Source organism: Portunus trituberculatus, chromosome 41, assembly GCF_017591435.1.
Source record: "Portunus trituberculatus isolate SZX2019 chromosome 41, ASM1759143v1, whole genome shotgun sequence".
Lineage (NCBI taxonomy): Eukaryota > Metazoa > Arthropoda > Malacostraca > Decapoda > Portunidae > Portunus > Portunus trituberculatus.
The window spans coordinates 25,018,966-25,045,727 of NC_059295.1; the positions used below are offsets into that span (position 1 = coordinate 25,018,966).

At 37.7% G+C, this 26,762-nt stretch overlaps 1 protein-coding gene and 1 long non-coding RNA gene across 20 annotated transcripts in view; one reads left to right on the top strand and one right to left on the bottom strand.

Annotated features, from left to right (window-relative positions):
- The window catches only part of LOC123516473 (insulin receptor substrate 1-like), a 113,828-nt gene that overhangs the window by 86,734 nt on the left and 332 nt on the right, over positions 1–26,762 (top strand). For 12 of the 19 annotated variants that reach the window (XM_045275804.1, XM_045275806.1, XM_045275803.1 and 9 more), the window contains 13 exons: positions 3,855–3,967; positions 4,306–4,508; positions 4,832–4,971; positions 5,214–5,356; positions 5,542–5,636; positions 6,217–6,436; positions 9,894–9,991; positions 10,176–10,319; positions 10,443–10,711; positions 11,210–11,417; positions 12,106–12,319; positions 22,892–23,083; positions 24,109–26,762. The exon at positions 24,109–26,762 is cut by the window's right edge and continues 332 nt beyond it. In XM_045275804.1, the coding sequence (XP_045131739.1) occupies positions 3,855–3,967; positions 4,306–4,508; positions 4,832–4,971; positions 5,214–5,356; positions 5,542–5,636; positions 6,217–6,436; positions 9,894–9,991; positions 10,176–10,319; positions 10,443–10,711; positions 11,210–11,417; positions 12,106–12,319; positions 22,892–23,083; positions 24,109–26,762 (4,693 nt within the window). Of the gene's footprint in view, positions 1–3,251; positions 3,271–3,854; positions 3,972–4,305; positions 4,509–4,831; positions 4,972–5,213; positions 5,357–5,541; positions 5,637–6,216; positions 6,437–9,893; positions 9,992–10,175; positions 10,320–10,442; positions 10,712–11,209; positions 11,418–12,105; positions 12,320–22,891; positions 23,084–24,108 lie in introns of those variants that run through there. The other 7 variants (XM_045275813.1, XM_045275814.1, XM_045275801.1 and 4 more) reach the window with 5 other exon arrangements.
- Positions 1,936–3,132, bottom strand: LOC123516475. Its single transcript, XR_006678196.1, has 2 exons — positions 2,555–3,132; positions 1,936–2,427 (listed from the first exon to the last, which is right to left on the bottom strand). It is a non-coding gene; the product is annotated as an uncharacterized LOC123516475 (long non-coding RNA).

The window sequence follows — 26,762 nt, forward strand, 5'->3', positions numbered from 1 at the left end:
TATATCATGTGCAACATGAGCGTAATGTTATGCGCTCTCTCTCTCTCTCTCTCTCTCTCTCTCTCTCTCTCTCTCTCTCTCTCTCTCTCTCTCTCTCTCTCATGTAAATTTGCTTGCTCAAGTTATTATTTTTTCCAAGCTTGCGATCATGTTGTCATCAGCAATAGCATTATTTTTTTTTTTATTTCACTGGTGGGATCGATGTTTGCGCACGGCGAGGCTTCACGGTTAAGAGGTGTAGCAATGTGCTTGAGTGTAGCACTTTCTTATAGGAACAAGCTAGACTACTGTCATAATATCAAACTGTTGCTTGTACTGGTGACAGATTTGGTACTGTGTTGTCGCTGTTGTTAACCTCTCCCTCCATACCCCCTTTCTGTAACATTTTGTTCTAATACCTCTTCTCCTCCTCCTTCCTTACACAGCGCCATGAATGAACCGTCTCCATTCATCGTGGTAGTGGGTGTTGGCGTGAGTGTGGAGTAGTAGTGATGTGGTGGGCGGGTAAGGGCGGTGACTGGGTGGAGTGACCCGCTTGGCCAGTCAAGGGAGGCTCCTTGACATCCTACACCCTTACTGTACTCCCTCCGCCTTCCTTCCTTCCTGCCAGCGGCTCCTCCTTTCCTGCCACTGCCGTCGTGTGTGTGTGTGTGTGTGTGTGTTTCTTACATTCACACTTCACAGTGCCATTTCATCTAGTTGCCATTGTTTTCCTATTTTATTTTATTGATTTTTCTATTCTCATGTTTACCGTTAGTATAAATTGTAGTATTTATTTGTTTATTCATATATGGTTAGATATATGACGTGATGTGATGTGTTAACTTTTACTTACCGGTTTTATGAAACTTGCCTCCTGCGTACGTACTGTACCTCGGCTCCATCGTGGTGATGACGTCTCCAGTTTCCACCAAACGTGAAAAGTTCAAATCTCTCTCTCTCTCTCTCTCTCTCTCTCTCTCTCTCTCTCTCTCTCTCTCTCTCTCTCTCCGTGAATAATAATATGCCGTGTTTTGTAAGATAGCCAGTGTGTGTTTCAGGCCGCAGCCGCCTGTCCCAACCTCAGCCACGTTGCTCCTCGGCGCGCGACAAAATGGCCAGTCAAGCCAACTTATCGAATAAACGTGGTAGAAGAGCCTCGCTTTTAACACTTGATTTTAATGCTTTTATCCATATAAGAGTGAATACAATAAGCCAGGTCGTAATACCCTGCTGAATGATGGTGTCACCGTATATAGACGTGGTGCGCAGTTGTGGCGGGAGGACCGAGGCAGTCGAGGTGGTGCTGGTGATGTAACAGCAGCTTACCGTGTCTGAAGGCGACTCTCTCCTTCATCCTCTCTATTCCATCTTCTCTCTGGGGATGATCATTTCTATCTCCCTTGTATCGCTGTCATTTTTCGTCAGATAGGCTCCTTGTGTGTAGGATGGGACACCGCTTATGTTGTGTGAGCCGATGTTATTTCCATGTAAGGACATCACTTGGATGGTGTCTCTCTCACTTAACAATCTATTGTCGATAAATCTAGACATTAGCCTATATTTTTACCTACTTTATTGATAATTACATAGGCTTATCATACTGTTAGGAATGAACGTTTGTCTTCTTTGCGTATGATCTAATATATGCACGTATGAAGTTTTCCCAGCCAAAATGCTGCGTCTAGCTGGGTTCGATGGGGGACAGGGGGAATACACGTTGCGTAGTTGTGTTTGTGGGTCAGTAACATTGATCTGTTGTGGCGGCGCCGTGAATAGTATCGTGCACCTGGCAGCCGCGGCGTGTTTACTCCCGCCTTCCACGAGACCCACACCCACACACACGCACACAGGGATACACTACGTATTTCACTATACGTACGTACACATTGGAACATACCACATACCTAGTACATGCACAACTATACATCAGCACAAACGTAAAAGAAACAATAATGATGTTCGACCTTTATTTCCACATACTCTAATTTACGTCGTGTGTAGTAAAATGGCATTGGGTTTTGAACGTCTTGACCGAATCCTAGATTTTACTTAACTTTTAAGGCGAAGAAGGATGTCCAGACTATTTATATAACTAATTGTTGATTCCCAGATATCTAAAACCTAAGGTGTTTGTCCAGACGATAATTTGAATGGAAGGTTTCAGTACGAAAAGTGTGTGCACCTTGAAAATGTCGATCCAGAAATATTGAGAGAGAGAGAGAGAGAGAGAGAGAGAGAGAGAGAGAGAGAGAGAGAGAGAGAGAGAATTGGGAAACGTACTGAAGATAAAACTGCTTGTTCCACGCACATGTACTGTAGGAAGGTAGTGTGTTGACTTTGTCTTCCTGTAGAGTGGTAAGGTCATCCGTGTTGTACGTCTTGTTCCTCGCAGCATGAGGGAAAAGAGGCAAAATGTCCATTGCTATCCCTGGATTTCTGTAGTATCTGCAAGAGTGAAATGACATTATTAACAATAGTTATAATAATTTTCATCGTCATCATTATCATCATCAGTTCGGAGAAATGGTTTTCTCGTCCTTAAATATGTTAATGTCACATAACCAGAAGGCACCTCTGAGCGAGGAAACTGGAATGAAGACGGAACCATAGCGCAGCGTAACTCAAATGTAATGAACATGACGATCGTGACTGTGGTGTACTAGTGTAGTGAGTGGTAGGCGTCGGGCGGCGGACGTCAGTGTCAGTGATGTATCAGCGGAACAGTGCCAGTGTGATCTGTCGCTCTCACTATCTCTAGGTTTAATATCTGATTCAGGTGATGGACAAAAGTGCAATATACAATATATCACTCGATCCATTCATATCTCGCCTGCAATATGAGCGATGAAGGAAAAGTTGCTCTCAACGAAGTTCAGTGCAGTGGTGCGTTCATCATGCCTTTAGTGATTGATAGGAGCCTTCAGCATCGTCAAGAAATGTTGCCTAGATAAAAAAAAAAAAGTGCATGAAACTTTCTTAGGGGGAAAAAAAAATGGCACTATCCGTGTTTGCCTTTATAAGTAAAGATCATTAAATTATTTTAAATTATTTTCCCGTGGCAGTTTTGAATGTTGTATTATGTCCCATCCTAACAAGACTCAGTGTAACGCGTCTATGAAACAACTAGAAAACTGGCATCCAGTTGGAGCGATAACTTATCTGATAAGTTTTTGTTGTGCGAGAAATTACTTAATCATTGAAGACATTTAAGTAACCTCAGTATTACTGTATAAGTTTAGAAGAATTATTTCAGTGCCACCTTGACAGCTAGGACAATGTACTATACAGGTATGTGGGATAGCGTGGCTCTCACTCATTCTGGGCCCTGGCCACGACCACTCGACCAGTAGATAGTAGCAAGTTCTGTACTGAAAGTGTTACTTCATTACTCATCTTTATTACATAACTGTGTTTTATATATATATATATATATATATATATATATATATATATATATATATATATATATATATATATAAGTATTGTCACTGAAATAGAACACTGCCACAGGGAAACACTAACTTAGGATATTATGACTATGCATCTTTGATTAAGTGTTATTGACAAGGAGGCTTACTTTGTATGCCTACTGTTCCTTTAAGTTAGAAGTGTGGAAGAAAACAAAATGTGCAAGTATTGTGGGGTTTTCTGTTATATAAAGAAACTTTCTACGGGGAAAATAAAGAAAATCAAGGTTACAAATGATGACACTGGAAAGGAAGATGTACATTTTTTTTTTTACTTTTGTGTGTGTGTGTGTGTGTGTGTTAATAAACTTGTGCATTTAGCACTTCAAAGATTGTTCCTCATTTTGTGAGTAATGTCATGGTTTGTGAAAACTTTTCCTAAATTTTGCTTCTTTTTCTCCACAGACTATGAAGAAGAAATTTTTTGTCCTCCGTCGCGACAGTGGACCCGATCACCCAGCTCGCCTTGAGTATTATGACAATGAGAAGAAGTTCATATCAGGCACTCTACCAAAAAAGTAAGTACTGATCAATGATAGGATTCATCATTTGCACTACTCACTGGATTCTTCTTGTATATAGGCTTGCCATTGGAACTACCATTATGTGAAGAGTATGTACTGTATTATTACTTTGTGATAACCAGTAATAGCAGGGTACTTACATCTTTCGATCTTATACTACTACTTTGTAAAATTGAGTTTGTTCATCAAATTCAATGATAATAAGGAAGAGGACTTCAGTTATCACCATTCATCATTCAGAATTAGAATGATTGAAAGTATAAACACTTCACAGTTCAAATCACAGACAAGTGGCAAGCAATCAGAAATTTGTAAACCCCTTTATTTTTCAGACCAATCATTCTTAGTACATGTCTCAGTATCAATCGTAAGGAGGATCCAAAGCACAACCATGTCATCGCCCTGTACACAAATCATGACTCTTTGAGTGTGGCTGCAGAGTCTGAATCAGAAATGATTGAGTGGTTGGATTTTCTCAAGCACCATGTGCGGCAAACAGTGAGTGGCACTGAAGGCCAGTCTAGAAAAATGTATGGTAAGTATTGCATCAATGTGACTGTGCAGTGCTTTAGGCTTTGATAATACCACACTGATAATGAATTGGAATTTTAACGCTATTTTTCCCATTATAAGTAACAAGGAAGTGTACTTTATTAAGGCAAAGTAATATATTCAATTTGTCATTATTAAGATATTTGAATTAAGTGTATGTTCATTTGACTGGATAAAAAAAAAGATAACATCTCAAAATTTTTGTGATGTTTGGTTTAGACTTGTTTGAGTCATAGCATGAGATACTGTATCTTATTCAGAGTGGTGTGTGATGACTTTTTGTTATCATTGTCCATCTCTCATCAGAGCATGTATGGCTAGTTGCTGTGCAGCAACGAAGTCTTGGGAGCAGCAAGGGTCTTACAGGAAAACATCACTTCTGTCTCACCTACAAGTCTATTGCACTTGTGAGAGTGGGAGACTGTCAAAAGAAGATTGAATTTCCGGTAAGTTAGTGAGACAAGACCTTCTATGATTCAATAGTTTCACTAACACAACCTGAGTCTTTTTGCTAATATGACAATGTACTTCCATAAATTCCTATTACCAAATTAAAACTAACAAAGAAACACGAGAGTCTGCAGTGTGTATGTGTAGTAAGTGCGATTGTATTATTAAATAGGTTTTTTTCTTGATTAGGTGCATGGAATATATTTCTTTAAATAAATGAGTTTTTATTTGGCTTCAGCTGAATAGCATCCGGCGATGTGGCCATACGGGATCATTCTTTTTCCTGGGCCTGGGGCGGTCAGCCGTCACCGGAGCGGGGGACATATGGATGCTCACAGAAGATGCTGTTATAGCAGAAAACATGCACAGTATCATAAAGAAGTAAGATTGTTTTTACCATGTTTTCAGCATATCTTGTAATATCAGATACATGTACATGTATTGTTATTTGGTTTTCACTTAATGAAGTGAGCATTATTTAGTAGTTTACAAGACAGACAAACCCTATTGAATTACAATTACTGTTAATTACAAATCTTCAAATTAATGTATGACTTTCTTTTCAGGGCAATGGAAGATCCGTGTAACAATATTAATGAAGATCCAGTTTCCAGGGAGCGTACTAAGTCAATGTCAAATAATCGTTCTTTTGATGGTGGTGGTGAGTAAAGAAGAATAATGTCTTCCTTAAATCGAGGCCATTTGTACCATTTAAATACATAATTTATGTCTGTTCAAGAAATTTTGGTATGAAATTAATTTCTTAGTTTGATTTAGATTAGCCTGTTCAGATATTTTTGCTGAGAATCATTTCATGGTAGTGGCTGTGGTTAAAGTTCCTGATTACCATGTTTATGCATTTCATTGTATCACACTTATGTCCCCTCACATCTACTCAAGTGCCCAAGTCATCTCAGAATGTTGTCATTCATTTCACATTCTTCCCTATGCAACAGCTAGATCTCCCAAGTTTTCTGTGATCTTTATGTTCACCACAAATTTTCAGAAATAATCTTATGGACCACAAAGTCCACTTATGTCACAAGTATTGTAGATATGTGTAGAGACAAGTTGTGTGTCTGGCCTACCCAAGATCATTGACTTTTATGTCACATCTAGATCTCATCTGTACCTAAGTATGGTATGGGTTTTAGAACAAGCATTGTACTTTAAAATGCCCTTCATTCTTAACCATATACATGTTTATACATCTGTACATTTTTATTTATTTATTTTTTTAGGTGGTGGATCCTGCACGCGGGAACGGTGTGGAAGCATGCCATCTCGCAGCCGCACCAGCAGTGAGGGGTCAGTCCAGAATGCTCCTAACAAGCTTCAGGCACACATCTGCCCCCATCAGATGGACGGTTCCCTGTGTCCACACATCACCAGGCCTCAGTCAATGTACTCTCCCTCCCTGTCATCGTCGTATTCCCCGCCCTTTTCCTCTTTCTTGTTCAGGTATTTGCGCGTGGCCTTTGAGCGACCCAACCACAACCTTAATACTATACACTCCAGTATTAGAGTTTTCATTCCTTTTTTGTGAAAATTTGTGCTAATGGTTTTCAGCCCTAGTGGGATGAAAAGAAAATACCTTACAATAAACTAATCAGTTACTTTCCTACCAGAATTTCTTTTGTAGTGTACAATTAAAAGTAAAAAAAATTGTGTGTTTAGGGCTGTACTAACTAGTTGATATTTGTCTTAGATAGTGATCTTTTAAAATTTCATAATCTGTGCTATAACAAATTTTCCTCTTTTAAGGGAATCGTATTGTGTGTGTAGCTCCCAGTTAACCTAGTAAGGTTATATACATAGTACATTAGTAATACATGGGTTATTAAATGCAGCTTGCTTGTAAAGGTAGCTGGCCTGTGCTGGCTGGGTCGTTCTCTGGACACCAATTATTATGGCTGATACTGCCCCAACTTGTGTTCATGCTGTGTTCATGCTGTGCTTCAAAGCTTTATATGTTTTCTGTTGAGAACCTTTAATTCATCCTTGCTTCTTAAATCTATTGTAGTCCTGTTTAGAATTTTTTATTAATTCCTGCTTTCATAATTCTGTTGTAGTAGTCTTGTAGTAGTACATAGTAAATGCATGCCACAGAGTACAAGCTTCCATAATTTGAAACATCATAATAGTAGTGGATGAATAGCATAAATACATTTTTAATCATCTAGATATGGTGGGAAGTCTCTGCAGGATAAACATTAAATGAGTCCTCTTATGGTATATCATAGAATTTAGTGGGCTCATAAAAGTTATGTCAAGTTTAGCAATGTCATAGTCTCAGAATGCTCTTTTTTATACTTCATTTACTAAAAGGTGAAATGTCTTTTGGAAAGTAATTAACATACGTACACAACACTTCTGCATGATTTCATTTCTATTCTAGTTGTGGTAAAGGGTTAAGAGGGGCAGACAGTAGTGATGGCAGGTTGAACCACTCATAGGTTGCAGGCTGTTGTTGGGAGCTTTGATGGTGACCAGCTTGGGAGTGCAATGTTTGATAGACATGCTCAGCATTTTAAACACATTATTCAGTTATACAAGTACTGACAATTAAACACTTATGGTTTTGCTTCTTGGAGCTGGTTTACCTATTAGGAGAAGGTTTGATCTTGACATACACAGAAGCAGGTGCATAATGTGTGTTGGTTGTGATGTCATAGTGTGTTGGTTCATTGGTGGTTTTGATGATACTCTGAATAATGCGATAAATATATGATACCATTTCCTTTCATTTAATTGTAGCAAGAATTTATCCAAACTCAGACTGTAGTCAACATACCATATCTACAAAAATATTAGAAAAATCACTTGTTCCATTACAACCAAGCATAATGATTGCTTTATAGCAGAAAATTCTCACATATTTATGACTTCAGCAGTTTTCCATTCATTTAGGTTTTTCACATGAAACTCAAATTTGAAGTAAAATTTCTTAAATAACTTTGTTTAGGGTAAGTTTACAAGAAAATGCAGAGAGAACATCCTTGAGGGTATTCAGAGGAAGTCATAGCTTGAAACTGAGAGTGAAGACTGTTCCACATTGGGATGAAATGCATATGAATTTTGGCTGACAAATTATTTTTATTTTTTTTCCCATCCACAACTATTAGTAGTAGTCATCATTCCTCGGATGGCTTCTCATTTAATAATCCCCGATTCTTGAGTAGCAAGGAGAGTCAGAGACCATCACATGTGATGCAGTGTTGCTTTATCTTACCAGTGGATTATGTATATATTTAAAAATTCCTTTAGGTTGTCATATATTTTTTTTATAACACTTGCCAAATTATTATTATTATTGTTATTATTATTATTATTATTATTATTATTATTATTATTATTATTATTATTATTATTATTATTATTATTATTATCTTTTTGGTTTGAGAAATTTTGCATTGCTTATGGGTGTCTAGCAGAGAAAATGGGTTGTAACATCATGTCAGAGCCAGATATATACATTGCATCGAATTGTAACACTGCAATGACCAAGTGGAAAGCTATCTAGAAGATTCTTTTTACCACACACACACACACACACACACACACACACACACACACACACACACACACACACACACACACACACACACACACACACACACATTTAGACATCTGTCTAAATGACGTGAGAAAATACAGTTTCCCGCATCGTAGCATTGATAAGTGGAATAAACTGAGCAGTGATGGCGTTGACGCGGTGTGTGTCAATCAGATGAAAGAGAGATATGACAAGAATGGACAAGGAGACAGGTCACAGAGAGCTTAGTTCGGGCCCTGTAATACACAAATAGGTAAATACAAATAGGTAAATACACACACACACACACACACACACACACACACACACACACACACACACACACACACACACACACACACACGGCCCGGTAGCTCAGTGGTTAGAGCGCTGGCTTCACAAGCCAGATAACCGGGGTTCGATTCCCCGGCCGGTGGAGATATTTGGGTGTGTCTCCTCACGTAGCCCCTGTTCACCTAGCAGTGAGTAGGTACGGGATGTAAATCGAGGAGTTGTGACCTTGTTGTCCCGGTGTGTGGTGTGTGCCTGGTCTCAGACCTATCCCAAGATCGGAAATAATGAGCTCTGAGCTTGCTCCGTAGGGTAACGTCTGGCTGTCTCGTCAGAGACTGCAGCAGATCAAACAGTGAATCAAACAGTGAATACACACACACACACACACACACACACACACACACACACACACACACACACACACACACACACACACACACACACACACACAAAGCTAGTGAGTGAATATTTTAGGATTCTATAATGTTCATCTAGGAATGGTTTATGATGGTGGTTTATGATAGCTTCTTGATTCATCTTGTTCATTATTTATCATTAACAGAAACATCACTACCATTAATACATTAGCACAACATATAAATCTGGAAAGTTGTAATTCTGTTTTTGATGTAGCATGTTTATCTTTACTCTAATGGATGTGTCGTTTTTTTCAGTCATTTCCTTGACCTGTATGTTAGTTTTAAACAAGAGGTTATGTGTTTGTGCAGGTATCACCTATTATAACAGCAACTGTACTACTGATTTTGCTAACATTTTCTTAAGATTGCTAATGATTATAAACTAATCTCTATTTGTCTATTTTCCTAAACCAAAATAAGATATTTCTAATTTCAAAATAATTATTTACTTCAATGAAACTTGAAGTATTGCCTGATTTAGAGTGCATATTCATTTAAGTAAAAATTGACTTAATATTTTTGTTAAAGGATTATCTAAACTTCAACTTTAACTATTAAAGATTAAAAGTTTGTGGTAGATAAGGTTTAGGAAGTATGTATTATTTCACAGAGGATTGCTACAGTAGGTATGTTTGACATCCTGCTCATGCACTGGTTGTTGATATTTCAGTCCGGGTTCAAGTGAGTCTGTGGAGTCTAATCCATCTGTGGATGACATGGACGGTCTACCAATTGGACTTGCCTATGACTCTAACAGAGAGGGCCTTTGTGAGTAGAATTGTGACTTGACTTTTATTTATGTTGAATATTTTGATCTATATTTTGATCTATATTTATTACTTTTCTTTTCAATTCTTTCAAAAAGCTTTAGTAATCTCAGTGAAGAATGTTATGATTGCTTATGTTCCTTTATTGCTTTCTGTACACTAACTTGTCTTTTTACCAATTACAGACAGTGTTGAGGAAGGCAGCTACATGCACATGAAGGGAGGGAGTGTGGAGAGTGGTTCTGGTTTTCATCCCCATTCCCACCCACATCCACCCTTCACCCTCCCCATCATGAGTTCCCGCATTATTGGACCTTCATTAAGTAGAGGTGAGATTCTGGAAATCATAGATATAGTGCCATTCTTAATCCTGATTTTTTTTACTGGCAGAATCTTTTTAGTTAGGTTCCATGTAAGAGTGATAATTCATCACCACATTGTTTATCCCACAGGTCTTGTGTCGCCAGTGAGTGTGTGTGGAAGTGAAGGTCCAAATTTAAATTCACCTCAAGATAACTATATGGACATGGCCAGTCCCTCTGAGCGAAAGCACCTTGGATTACATGGGCTGTCATTAGATCATAATTATATGTGTATGGACAGACAACAATCACAAACTGATGGAAGCTCAGGTCCTGAAAGCTCTGGATACATGTCCATGGCACCACTCAATTCTCCTGGAAATGTTCATCCAACCTGGCCATCCTACTCATCTAGTCAGGTGAGGATAACTCTTTTCATATGTCAATGGGAGGCAGATCTGATGTCCATGGAAGGCAGACATGTGATGAAAACAAATTTTAAAGATGTTAATTTTCTCTTGCAAAATAGGAAGAGGACAAAATTCCAAAGAAAATAAATTCAAGTGTGGAGACATCTTGATTTTTTTTCCTTTGGAAGAATGAAATGCAAATTCATGCTGAGAATTCAAGATTTTAAGAGATGAAACAGTGAAAGTTATTTCTTGCATTTTATTTTATTTGGGATGATGAATAAGTGAAAGGAAGAGCTTTAAAGATGTGCCATACTTGACTTAAAGTGAAGGAAAGGATGGAGAATGTGGGTTTAGTTGAGTATTATGTTAAGTTCATGTCAATTTTAAGAGTATTTTTACAGCTGTTGGAGACCTAGGTTTAAAGGTTGTTTCTTCTTTATGTATTATAAATTTCTATTTGTTATTATTGTAAAACATAGCCTGATAATTATATCATAATTTCAGGTTTCTTCTCCACCAAACTCAGTAAGTCACTCGCGGATTCCCAGTCTAGTGGATGAAAACACAGACAATTACCTGCCCATGATGCCGCGGGGCCACGGTGGGGAACTTACCTATGGGGACGTCAGTGCCAGAGACCGATCAGATGCGTACCTTGACATGACACCCACGCCTGCTGTGCCCACCCCCATTCCATGCAGTCCATCGGAAGGTTTGTATATTTGTGCCCACTGAACACTTTACCAACAAACCTATGACTGAGAGTCGAGTTGTCTCCTACAATAAAAGCTTGTGTTTAAAAAAAAAAAAAAATATGAACACTGATGAATAGTTTTCTATATGAAGTTGTGTGATAAGGTGCTCCTAATGGTACTCCCAATGCATCCAGTGTTGGTGTATGCAGGCTATGTTATTTCCTTATGTATGTTGCATGTTACTTATTATATATCTAAGTTGGTGGTAATTGGTGATTTATGTGCTCGTATCATAATATTGGATCATCAGATTTGAATTATTCTAGAAGCACTGAGCATTTGGCCTAAGTGTGGAATAAATCTGGATTGAACCTCTGTTGAAACAGTCGTGGACGTGTGTGTGTGTTTTCTTGTGGCCCAGATCAGTCAGACCAGATGATCAGTTGTTCAAAGGATTGGGCAAAACTGCTGTTACTACAGTAATATTGGAAAAATTGCAGTCAAGAATCCTTAGAAAGACTTGTTAGCTGATCTTACAAACGTCATCGATTCTACAGTGAAGCCTCCTTTTATGCCCCCCTACCCCCTCTCTCTCTCTCTCTCTCTCTCTCTCTCTCTCTCTCTCTCTCTCTCTCTCTCTCTCTCTCTCTCTCTCTCTCTCTCTCTCTCCACTTCATTCTCATATTCCATTGTGTGTTGTTGCAGATGATTCCTTCCCAGAGATGTCCCCTGGCAGCAGCTGCTCCTTCACGTCTGGCACTCCTTCCTCCGACCACCGCTTTCCTGACTTCATAGCAGAGAAAAGTGGTAGTGGCTCATATTATGGTTGCTCTGAGGATGATGATTCTTCATTAGACAGACCAATAAGGACCAATTCTGTTGGTTCAAAACCAGAGCAGTACCGAAGCCGTAAGAATAGGTGAGTAAGCATATTTGTACTTCACCGCACTGAGAGGCAGCTCAGGGCTATTGGCTAAGTATTAATATATAAGACATGTGCATGGAAGGGTCGTGCTTTGCTTTGCTTGGATTGTGCCTTGATCTTTTTACAAATTGCCTGCAAAAGAATAGAGTCAGCTAATAATAAATGTTGGTAGTTTTAAGATTTGAATTGCTATCCAAAATTGTGAATTCATCACAACTTCCCTCTTCACATCATTATAGTTTTGTAGTTTTCTCATGATATTTTACATGCATCTTGCATAAATGTACTCTTCAGATCTGAACCAGTGAAATAGTGTAGTGAAACCCTTTCACAACTTTTCATGAGTAACAACATGACTTACTTGGATTCAAACACAGTTTGTAATAATTGCAAAAACATTATTTGTGTTTGTTGGATAATTTTTCCAGTAATGATGACTTAACGGCAATTCACAACTTAAGGTTATTTGTTTTTGTCATTTTGTAATTTTCCTTGGTGCTTCAATTATTTGCTCTGCTTGCTCTCTGTTTATTGTAATTATGGGTTTTCTTTCCATGGTATGATTTGTTTTTATTTTATGGCTAAAATGCTTATCTGATATAAGAAGAAAATTATCAACATGATCAAATTTTCAAAATTTTAGATATTTTTTGGCCATTGACACACGTCTTTGAATTTATATACGCTTGAAAATTCCCCAATGTGCCATCACATAAAAAATCATCTAAATGTAAAGTATGATTTCATGGACATTGTGGTTATTGTAATTGTTTTACAATTGTGCAGTTTTTAATGTCTCTCAGTACCCGTATTACTGAAATTTGTACTGCCATGGCATGGTTAGAAACAACCTCAGAGTTCTCTGGTGTGCCTCAAAGCACTTCTGTCACAGAACTTTAAAGATTGAGATGTAAATTGCGTATTAGTCACGTAGGAAAAAATAGTCCCTTTGGATTGGTATTTGTTTGAAACCACAATTTGAAAGAAAATCAACATACTTGAGATGTAATTATTCAACATTTTACTTTTGTTGTCGTAACTGCATCAGAATCGTAGTTCATTCAGTTTAGGTTAATGAATATAAACATATACAGTATATATATATATATATATATATATATATATATATATATATATATATATATATATATATATATATATACCAGGCATATATATTACCACGTGAGTTTCATGATATCTGAGTTTCGTGATCCTTGAGGTTTGCACCGAGTTCTAGATTCTTCCCATACTGATTTTTCATGCATTATTTCCTCAAGTTTCCTGCTTACGTTTTGTATGTGTCGTGCATTCCTACCATTGGTGTAACAAATAGCCAAAACTAGAATTGTATACTTATGTTACCTCAGTATACAGTTTACGTACATAAACATGAAAGTTCTTGATGTGGATAAATCACTTGTTACCCACAACATTTAATCATGTTGGCCTGCAAGTGACAGGGAGAGAGGATGGCCAATGACTGCTGTTGTATGAAAAAAGAGCCCCCAAAAATGTGCGTTGTTACTATGGCAAACGTGAAGGTACTGCATCACTGAGTCAATTGTGACTTTTGAACAAAACACGTGCACACAGTTTTAGATGTGATGGTGCTGTACCACTACACTGGCCACACTACCAGATGTGATGACAAAACACACACACACACACTCACACAGATCTGGTTCATGTAGCTGGAAGAAATAAACAAGTATACTATAAGTGTTATAAGTAAGAATTGGTGCCATTACCTTGACAAAAAAATATAAGATAAACTTTTCATCATTAATGATCAAGTAAAATACTAATACATTGTATTTTTGCATACTGTTTTTGTGTTATTAGTTAAATAGAATGCATTATGCTATTGAAACTACTTGAAGTAAAAAAGTATCGATATAACTATTGCATATGAGGCTGACGTTTCATAACATTCTCAAATGCTTCATAGAAGAGGCTGACTTTTACTTGTTAATCCATAAAGCTAACTGCCTACCTTCATCTTGCAGGATGCACAGGTATTTTTCAGGCAAGTTTAGTGAAAAGCATATTTTGAAAGCTGTTATATACATTAACATACAGAAACATGGCCAGAACAAGAAAATACCCCCTGTTCAGTGCCTTTGGATCTATTGGTACATGAAACAATTTATATTGTTATTATAATGAATGAATCTGCTACAAGACAAGAATACCTTAAAGAATGAACCCACATGTTTGCTAAAAAGGTTTTGTACAGTACTTACTGCAAGCCACTCATGTTGTATTTATTTACAATAATTATATACCTCATTGTGGCAACAGAGCTTACTACAACACATGCTTACCTCAATTTCCATCATACATTATTGTATTGTTTCTCTTCATGTCAAATACATCCTCAACATTTCCATCAGTTCAGAGATAGTACAAGTACCTAATGTATTGTGTTTACAAACTCATAATGGAATTCTCATGCCCCATATGAATTTTACTGTGGAGGAGATATATCAGAGATGATAGATGCCATCTGACTTGCTGTAAATGAACATCTAGTAGCAAGTTGGTTCAGTCATGGATTGGACTTGGTACATGACATTCATGTTGTAGCTTACATACCAGGTACTAGGAAAATATTCCACAGAAACCACAAGGCTAAAGAATGATAGGAAGTCAGGACAAAAAGAATGTCTAGGTTATGGTCTCTTGTAAGTACTGTGGTGGGTTTGCCCAAAGAAGTTTAATATTTTTTATTACATTAAGCAGGAGACCTTAGGCCAGCAGCTACTTGGTAGAAGTACAAGGTGCTTAGCCTTAGTCCTTGCTTTCTTTATGGGTTGTAAAACTCAGGAGTAGCTCTTATCTTGTTGACAGACTTTTGAAATCAGTGAAAAGAGAGAAAAGAAGAAAAAGCTAGCCACAATTCCCTCTTGTAATGACAAGACTTAGAAAAAAAAAAAGTGGTTGGAAGAATGTAAGATAATGGCAAGGTTTTAGAGGCAGTGGATGTGAATATTGCATTAGCTTTTTTGTGGAAAACCTCTGTTTATTTTCTTCCCAAATTATGCATATTCCCATAAAAAATGGATAGCTAAGACAAGCTGTATGGTAAAGATTACAGATCCTCACTCTTCATACAGGTATGTGGATTTTGTTTCCATCACAAAGGTCCAAACAATGGTTAGGACTGAGGCAGCATATCCTCCATTTCAGGATGTATGACAATAGCACATACTGGGTAGGAGACATGCAGTTGTGCATGTTATGCCATCCATTTGTCATAACCACAGGCTGATGTCTTACCTCTTGGGGTTGCCTGCTTTCTTTACACACTTTGTGGGAGATGTAACTCTGTCCCCACTTTTACTCTCTCTCTCTCTCTCTCTCTCTCTCTCTCTCTCTCTCTCTCTCTCTCTCTCTCTCTCTCTCTCTCTCTCTCTCTCTCTCTCTCCATTGATCCATGAATCTGTCATCATGATGTGGTCACCTCAGTAATGACTGAGGATGTCGTGTGCTTTACTTTTGATAAGTTGTTTACTGGTAACTTTGGACATTTTCTTTGAGCCGGCTGGTGCATTGTAGGCTTGATGCGTATATAACACAAGTATCCTTTACCTAAAGCTCTCAATATATATGGCATTAATATAACTTCTTATAGTTCTTGTTTTTTTTCTTTTCTTTTAATATTGTTGCATGTGTTATGGCTTGGGTTGTCTGTCTCTGAAGTACACTTTGAATTTCATCTTGGTTTCATTTTTGCTCTCTGAGTTTCCAGCACTCCTTTGTTTGTTGAACACTTTGGGGAGTTTGGTTTTGTTCTCTTTCTTTGAATATGAATTTTTCCTGTATGTATTATTTTGCTACAACTCTAGTTTTATTCTAACATTTTTTTTTTTTTTTTTTTTTTTTGTGTATGCGTGTAGAAGCTCTTTCTATGAGTGTGGCTGTAGCATGAAAGATTTTGTTGATATGTGTTTATTATATATGATAATTGAACTTTGACTAGCTGTAGTTTGTACTTTTGATATATATACATTTATTAGAAATTCATGCCTTTTAACTGATGATAAGTTTTGTTTCCCTTATAAACATAGAATATCATTATATTATCATTATTATTGTGTTTGTTATCATTATTATTATTATTATTATTATTATTATTATTATTATTATTATTATTATTTTGCTTTTCTAGAAATACAATTTTGTTTCCTATATTTATGTGAGAATGAGTGAATGCTGTGACTGAGATTTTGTTATTGCTACCGAAGAACCTTACACATTAATGATATTATTGCAAATTTATCAAAGCTGTCGGGTATGTGTTCCCTCTTAGCAGAGCTCGTTTTCACTTACTATGTATACAAAACACAGGAATGAATCACTACCACATTCTTTTCACACACACACACACACACACACACACACACACACACACACACACACACACACACACACACACACACACACACACACACACACACACATGTCCCACCCCCCCCTGTACATTTTCAGTGTATTTTTTTTACATTGCCTAATTAATAAACCGTTTATTATTATTATTATTATTATTACACACACACACACACACACACACACCTTTGTTTGTTGAACACTTTGGGGAGTTTGGTTTTGTTCTCTGGTTAGAGTGCTGGCTTCACAAGCCAGAGGACCGGGGTTCGATTCCTCGGCCGGCTGGAGATATTTGGGTGTGTCTCCTTTCACGTGTAGCTCCTGTTCACCTAGCAGTGAGTAAGTACGGGATGTAAATCGAGGAGTTGTGACCTTGTTGTCCCGGTGTGTGTTGTGTGCCTGGTCTCAGGCATATCCGAAGATTGGAAATAATGAGCTCGTTCCGTAGGGTAATGTCTGGCTGTCTCTTCAGAGACTGCAGCAGATCAAACAGTGAAACACACACACACACACACACACACACACACACACACACACACACACACACACACACACACACACACACACACACACACACACACACACACACACACACACATTGTAGTGCATGTTTAGTATTCTAGGTCTTTTTACTTAATGGAGTTTTTTATTCTTTCTTTTAAGAAGAAAAAGTCTTAGTGAATGAAGTTGACAAGAGTGACCATGGAGATGATGTGATTGAATAAGTTAGGTAACAATTATCTGATTATGATACATATTTTGGTTCTTACCAGTTTTACTGAATACTTTTTTTTATGAAATGGACCTTAATGGCTATCAGTTTGATGCCTTAGCAGTGGGAGAGTGGTCTTCATAACCCTTCTTGGTCAGTGTTCAAGAGGCTCTAGTGGTTGTCATGTGACACTTGTGGATTTGTAACAGTTGATACATACTCTATATGGTTGATTATTCCAAAGAAATGTATCATCTTGTATTGCCTACATATGTTTCATGTACATTTCCATGTCATCTTTTGATACTTATGAACACCCTTATATGCTAATGATTACTGATAAAGTATAGAAACAATCATCAGAAAGCATGTTGAACCACTGTTTACACAAATAGCTGATGGAATGCTTGCTGTTCATATTACTTCATAATACTTTTACTTCATATCTCTCCCATTTTATTTGAGCACAAAACAGTGGCGTTCAACACTAAATGCAAGTGATAATAGTCTAATGTAGGCAGCGGGTGCCATCACTGCAGCAGATTGTTAGATAGAGTTCCACAGTTGCCAAATACACAGGTACACATTTGTCAGATTGGCATCACAGCTGGTAACAGAAGCAGCAATATCTTGCTCCCACTACCAGCATTTTGTGATAATACCTTATAGTGATTTTTTTTTTTTTTTTTTTTTTCTCTTCCATATGCAGTTTCTATTTCATGAACTTTTGAGTACAGAAAAACCTGGCATGTTTAAAACTTCAGTTCAAACATCAGTGGCATGAAGAATAAAAAATAAGTATTCATAATTGCTTAATTGCTTACTCTTATTCAGCATTGAATATTTTAATGAGTTTTTAGAATTGTAACCCATTCATGGTGTGGTAAGGCTGATGGTCTGGTCACACACTTGTGGCGAAATTGTAAGCATTCTTCCACTGTATATTCTGTGCATCGTAAAGGTAACCTAAAGGGGCTGGGTCAAGCTGACTAGCTGGACACACACAGTTAAGTTTATTCATGCCCAACCAGCAGAGATAGGGATGTGCACTGAAAGTTATCATATTTTTGACTGACAGAAGCAGGAGGCTATTAGTCCTACCATCCTTTGTGTGTGTGTGTGTAATTCATCACCACAGTTGTCTGCTGGCACCCAGCCAGTCTTCCCCATTACGGATCGAGCTCAGAGCTCATAGACCGATCTTTGGGTAGGACTGAGACCACAACACACTCCACATGCCGGGAAAGCGAGGCCACAACCCCTCAAGTTACATCCCGTACCTATTTACTGCTAGATGAACAGGGGCTACACATTAAGAGGCTTGCTCATTTGCCTTTCCGGGACTCGAACCCAGCCCTCTCGATTGTGAGTTGAGCGTGCTAACCACTACACTACGCAGTGTGTGTGTGTGTGTGTGTGTGTGTGTGTGTGTGTGTGTGTGTGTGTGTGTGTGTGTGTGTGTATTTACAGTCGTCTGCTGGTCACCCAGCCAGCCTTTCCTATTATGGAGTGAGCTCAGAGTTCATAGACCGATCTTCAGGTAGGACTGAGACCACACCACACCACACACCAGGAGAGGGAGGCCACATCCCCTTGAATTACATCTTGTATCTACTTGCTGCTAGGTGAACAGGGGCTACACATTAAGAGGCTTGTTCATATGCCTTGCCGAGCCCAGTACTCGAACCGAGGCCTTCTCGGTTGTGAGCCGAGTGTGCTAAACACTACATTACGTGGTGTGTGTAGGTGTGTATGTTTGTGTGTGTGTCAAGCTGGAAGATGCAGCATCTGAGCCACACTTTTAGAGTTGTTTTTATATATGTTATAGTTTAGTCCTTCCACACAAATTCTCTCTCTCTCTCTCTCTCTCTCTCTCTCTCTCTCTCTCTCTCTCTCTCTCTCTCTCTCTCTCTCTCTCTCTCTCTCTCTGGAGGAATTTCTGTGAACAGGCATTTTGTGTAGGAAGGTAGATGTAGAAATCACGAGATGTGAATTATTTGTAGTTTTTTTTTAGTTTTTTTTATTTATTTATTTTTTTAATGCTATAGCCAGTAGCACTTGTAGATATACTTGAAGAGTATGGGAAGTGCTGTTCAGCTTCCACCCACTAAGGGCATAGGCAATTTTATTTATAGTGGTACCCATATTAAGGCCCATGTCATCACCCAAGCATATCTTTGGTGTAAGGCAATTACACCTTCACCTAGAACCTGGGTATCATGATAAAATGTAGGTAACTTTAAACCACTCGACAAATGACAAAGTTTCAAGATGGCACGTGGTGGGATCGAACCTACGCATGGACGTCTGTTCAATCCCACGCTCACCACCTTATGCACTATGCCACCGCCTCCCTAAATACTATTTAGAGGAAACAAGAATATTGTACAGCACTTACATACCTGCATAGTGTCTATTTGTCACCATATGTCTTTATTACATTTTGAAATTGATTTAACTATCATGATTTGCAAGTCATATTGTCAAATATTCAGTGCACAAACCTACTTGCATTATAGGTGCATGTGTGTACACCCGACCACACTCCTGTGAGGTCCATCCGGTGTTGCTGGGGAAATTGTAATCATAAGTGAGCTTCACTTGAACCACTTGTTAGTGGCAGAATTAGTGACTTTGTCAGTTTTCTTTTTTTATGTTATGGCCTATAGCACCTGTAGGTTTACTTGAAGAGTATGGGAAGTGCTGTTCAGCTTCCACCCATTAGTGGCACAGGCAATTTTATTTATAGTGGTACCCATATTAAGGCCCAAATCACCATCCATGCACATCTTTGGTGTAACCACCTAGAACCTGGGTATCATGGTGACATGCAGGTAATTTTAAACCACTTGACAAATGGCAAAGTATCAAGGTGATACGTGGTGGGATTCGAACCTACGCATGGACGTCTGCCCGATCTCACGCTCACCACTACGCCACTTCCTAGAATATATAACCCAACATTTAACAACCTCATCCTATTTTTATGTGGTGTTGTACCAATACCAATTTTTGTATTTTCTGGCTGATACCAGTAGTATCTCTCATCCATTGCTTCTCACATCACTGTCTACACAATGAGAAACATTTCCTTTATTCAGTGCAGTCTTGGCTGGAGCTAAAATGAGCAATTTTATAATAAATGGTGAACAAATTGGAATGGCTTCCCTGTGTTTGGAAGTGCTACAAGCTCTTCATGTAGCAAGTACAGTAGCTCCTTCATATGATCTGTTTTGCAATGTAATGCTTCTTTTGCTTTCCATTTCATGTTTCTGCTATTCTTGTACTACTTCTGTTTGATTATTACACTTCTTCTTCAGTGTTAAAAAAAAATAAATACATATTATCATCTTTCCAACACATAGTATTGATGGCAAGTTGGAATTACTCTAACTGAAATTTATGCCGCATTATTCATGGAAGCAGATTAGTGATGGTCTACCTGTAGTGACACTCACAATTAAATCTTAGAGATAATGTGTCCTATAATATATATATATATATATATATATATATATATATATATATATATATATATATATATATATATATATATATAAAGTTTCTGATTTCATGTATATAAGTACATAAATATCTTATCTTAGCTATATGTTCTGTTTAAGCTGAAGACTCCAGATGTATTAATATATATATATATATATATATATATATATATATATATATATATATATATATATATATATATATATATATATATATATATATATATATATATATATATATATATATATATATATATATATATATATATATATATATTAATACATCTGGAGTCTTCACCTTAAACAGAGCATATAGCTAAGATAAGATATTTATGTACTTATGTACATGAAATCAGAAACTTTAAAACAGAGAACATGAAGCTGACAGGATCATGATACAAAGCTATTACTTTTAACTCCTATATGTGGATGTTGCCATGTTTACATCTTAATTGCTGTAGTAACTGATCAGCCATTGCATCACAAGATTTATCAGTAACATAACTTCACTGTGGAATAAGAGGACAACATTTATGCAAGACTGAGATCTATTGAAGTATCCATATCCTCTAATTTATTTTAGTGTTAACAACAGGTATTAACAAACGGCATTAATACATATAGTGTTTTTTTTTTTTTTTTTTTTTTTTTTTCTCCTCTCTATACCTGCCGAAAAATATAATATGAATAAAGAAATAGTATGTAAACATTTGTTCTGTCAGTGAGATACAACATAATTTGATTATCTGTTGTGGCATCAGTTTATTAATCATTCTAAATTTATTAGAAACAATTTTGTAGAAATATAACACTGTTCACATTTTCTGTTCGTATTTTCAATTTTTTTTTTTTTCATACTTATATATAGTGAACAGCCCAGGCATATATATATATATATATATATATATATATATATATATATATATATATATATATATATATATATATATATATATATATATATATATATATATATATATATATATATATGTGTGTGTGTGTGTGTGTGTATGTATATGTATATACGTATATACTGTATAAGCAATTGCAGCATTAATTGCCAAATAAGAGTTGATTGTTGTGCATTGATTGAGATTGTTGCATAGTGTGGTGTAGCTGTTGATGAGTTGTGCTACCAGCCACTAAGAAGTAGAGCAATTGTTTGGCAAAAAGCAGCATATCTTTTATTTTTTTTATTTACTTTTTTATGTTATTCTTAATAGTTCTTAACCTCTGCCAGCTTTATTTTTAAACAATTTTTTTTTTGTAAATTGTTGAAATAAGGAATTAAGTTTTGGAGATGTTTTCATTTTCGTATGTTTTGTATTCTTATTTCTGGTCAACACTAAATTCTAAGAATATATTAAAGAGTCATTTAATAATGAAATTTCTTTTTGAATGATAAACAAAGTAAGGTCACTTATGATATATCAAGACCATGAAAAACTGGAGATCATTAAGACAGGTGCAAGTAAATGCTTACCTGATTAGTATTTAATTACTTGTGGATTCATGAATATATTTGAAAAAAAAATCATCTGCAAACTTCATTAGATCATCATTGTAAGTGATGTACATCATCTGAAATGAGGGATATTAACAGTGTGCAATTGTAACACACTTTAAAAGTATAGAGTAAGAGTTTCAGTGCTTAAGTCCTGACATTTTTAAATGATTTTAATCATGTATGAAATAATAAGCAACTGCATCCCTGATCCCCACTGGTTCTTAAGTATCATAGATAAGAGAGGCTGGGAGTGACGTGTGTGTGTGTGTGTGTGTGTGTGTGTGTGTGTGTGTGTGTGTGTGTAGAAGGTAGTGAATGTGGGTGTTGGAAGGCATTCTTCTCTGTTCTGTGGTACCCCTGCCTTGTGTTGCTAAAATAGAACTACAATAACACTGGTCCTGTTGCTCCTTCCTGCCTTCTCCATCCCTCGTGTGTGGGAACCACAACGGCTTTAGACTGGAGGTGAGCCCAGCCGAACCTGCCCGTGTTCGAGCCTTCTCTGTGGGGTCACGTGTCAGCCTCAGGCTTGGGGGTGGCAGAGCTGGCCAGGTGACAAGTGGCACAATAGGAGCCACATCTGCTTCCATCACCGAATTTTCTCCTTCTATTAAGGAGAAGGGAAAACAAGTTAAAAGCAAATCAACAAGGTAGGGTTATGGTGACTGCAAAAGAAAGTTCGGGTTTTACCGAAACGTTAGCATCTGTGTCAGGTTAAGGAGGATCTGTGTTTGTTGCTTTGGAGTGGGTATGATGTGCTGTTGTTGAATTGTACTGGGAAGTGCTTACAAGTGTGCTTCTAGTGGGGCACACACCAGTATCTGATGGCTACACTGGGCTAGTAAGTTGTGCATCTATTTCAAAATATTTGCACATCATCTTTATTGTATTTTGATGCATCATATATATATATATATATATATATATATATATATATATATATATATATATATATATATATATATATATATATATATATATATATATATATATATATATATATATATATATATATATATATATATATATATATATATATATATATATATATATATATATATATATATATATATATATATATATATATATATATATATATATATATATATATAATATATGTCTCTACTAGAGATATGAAAGTTTACCTGCTGCTGTGATAAGACGTTTGTCTGCATGGGTCATGCCATATTAATAGCATGGCTCATTTCATGCACCTAGGTACATGACCAGCATTTCATGTCTGGCAATATTGACATTTAGTGTGAATAAAACAGAAAAAAATGTATAGATAATATTAATTGGTATTTAAAAGCATCAAAGGTGAGTATAATCTTGATTCTTTGTATGCCCATGAATGGTTTATTAGTGTTTTGTAAGTTTTTTTCAGTAAATATTATAGATGTCATTTTCCAGTATTTATAATATCTGCATATAGTGAAAGAAAATATATTTCCTGCAATATTTTTCACAGAAATGAAGATGCTTATCAAGATGATAATTTTTCTTGGTTTAACCAAATCTGCCTTCCACAAACATGCATCAAGTCTCAGTATTGTTTTAATAATTTCTTTAGCAATACATTATCTAACAAATTGTAAGTATATTGTTTACTTTGAATGAGTTTTTCACTCCTTAAAAATAAAGAGAATACTAATGTGAGCATTTTTTCTTGCAGTGCCCCAATCTTAGGGTCATCACCAATATCAAACTCCTGGTCTGGGACACCTGGGACTTTCTTCCGAGGTTTTCTCCAAGCCCGAAGTCAAGAACGTAATGAAGATCTCATGGAGTTTGATTTTTCTAAGAACAAGAGTTGTGACAGTATATCCGCTGAAAAGGAAAAGAAGAGTAGTAGCTTTGAAAGCATTAAAAGAACTCTAACTGGTCAGAGGCATCGCTCCAACTCTAAATCCTCAGGGAATGGTAAATCATCTGTATTTGATTCCATAAAACGGGACAAGAAAAAATCAGAAAGCGAATTGTCTAACAAGAGCATTGACCTGTCAGAAAGGAATCGTTTGTGTGAAGTTGAGATCAATCCAAGTCCCCATAGGAAGACTTCCGATTCCCTTGATGGCTACCTCCCTATGAAGCCTGCCATCCCTTCTCAGTCTCTTTGTACCTCAGAATATGTTGACATGAGTAGCAAAGAGTCTTTAAATCGGCACTTTCCAGAAAGATATTTAGAAATGTCTGGAGGAAATGATAGATTAACTTGGTCTTCTTCTTCAGGAACACATGAGGAATATGTAGATATGAGTCAAGGAAAGGGATTGGGATTACTTCCAATCACTCCAATCTCCTCGGGTTCCACAAATACCAACAGCTCATCTTCCGCTGGTGCTAGAGTCAGAAAGATGTCGTCCACTCTAAATCCCAACTTGTCTTCCCAACACAATTCTCACATGGACGATTACATGTCCATAGACCTGCTTAACAATCTTGAAGCTTCTCATTCCTATGATGGAGAAAAGCAAAGAAAGAAAGATAAGAGAAATATGAAAAGAAAGTCATTTAAGGATAGTTCAAGAAAAAAGAAATCTGAGCCCATTAGTGTAACAGGCAAGAGTGGTGATAGTGATGGAGCACATGAAATTGCTAAGAAAGGCACAAGCCCTTTGTCGTCATTTTCCACTCTTTGGGGGCGGAAAAACTCCTCGGGCACCACACCTCCAAAGACGCCTCTCTCTCCTACTGGCAGCCCTTTGCCAAAGTCAACCCGAGGAACACCTAGTCCATTTTCAAGTCTTACTCGAAACAAAAACCGGGACGACAGAGACAGTCATAGAGAAAGTGGAAGTAAAGAAAATGTTGGGGGAATGACCTCTAGTGTCAGTTCAGGCATTGGCACTAGTTGCATCAAGGAATCTAGCAGGGAGGCTGAGGAGAGTGCCATATCAGGTGATGGCTCAGGCATCACTGCATCCTTACAAACAGTTCCTAGTGTTAATGAACCAATGAGTAAGCAAAAGGATGGCAGCAGTAGTGGTTCTAAAAGGTCTTCAGGTATATTTGAAACTCCTCAAGGAGATGTGAAGGAGGATAATCAGGCAGCTGCCACCACAGAATTGCCTGGTCAGAATGTGCCCAGTGTCATACAACCATCACATTCTAGTAGTAATGATCATGGGGCATATGTAAATTTGGCACCAGGTTCTTGTGAGAAAAATTTGACAGTAGAAAGCAGACAACGAAAATTATCTGATATCTCAGCATCATCAGATTACATGAATATATCTCCATTGGGCTCAAGCAAATCCTCAGAGAGTGATATGCATCAGTCCCGCGAATACATGAACATGTGTCCTGGAGGGCATCCCGAACCTGCTCAAGCTTCTACTTCTGTCACAGCTTCCCAGCCTCCTCCTACTCCTCCTACTCCTCCTCCTCCTCCTCCCAGTGGTAGTGAAGCATCTCCCACAGGAAAGTGCCATGACATAGAAAAAAATAATCAAGAGAGCACCCCAAAGAGTGGAACCAGTGCCTTTAGGCAGCAGAGTGGAAAGGATAGTAACAGGTTAAGTGTCGGCTGTACACCAGAATCAGATGGTAGCAATGAAGAAAGTGGCTACTTGCTCATGACTCCTGGACAGGCTGCACCAAAACCACTTTCTCCTCAAACAGTTACCCACAGGCCAGACATTCCCCCAAGTCTTCTTGGTGACCATTCAAATTCAACGCTAACAGCCACCCTCGAACGACTTAATTTAAACTCAGGATCAAACAATGGAACTGAACGGTGTCGGAGTCACAGTGGTCCCGGGGCTCCAGAAGGAAGTGCTGTCAGTAATGAGGTGCGTGTCAAGAAGCAGCTGTCAGAGCCCAGGGCTGGTTCAAGTAGTGCAGGAACCAGTGAAAAAGCAGCTTCAGCTTGTTCCTCACCAGTGTCATATTCCCCGCCAACGTCACCAACGCTGGGTGGTTCTGTTTCCTCAGTGTCCTCCTTAAGTGAAGGGGGTCTCTCCTCAGCATCATCCACTTGTACTGTGGTTAACGTGGGTGTGACCCGAAGGGAAGGGGGATCTGGTGGAGCAAACAAGGTTCAGGAGACATCAGGAGATTCAACAGTGCATTCCACTGCTCCTGCTGCATCCAGTCAGCAGTCTCTAAGTGCTGTTGGTAGTGGTAGTAAAGATAGTGGGCTTAATTATGTGTCATTGGACCTTGGTCCTACTAAAAGTGTGGGTGTGAGGCCCTCTCCTCGAACTGCCCATCGAGCTGTGAGTGGGACCCCTACTCCAAGCACGACCACTCAGGAGCCAGTAGCAGAAGATGAAGATGAACGTCTCAGTTATGCTCAAATAGATTTCACGAAGAGCGAGGGTTTAC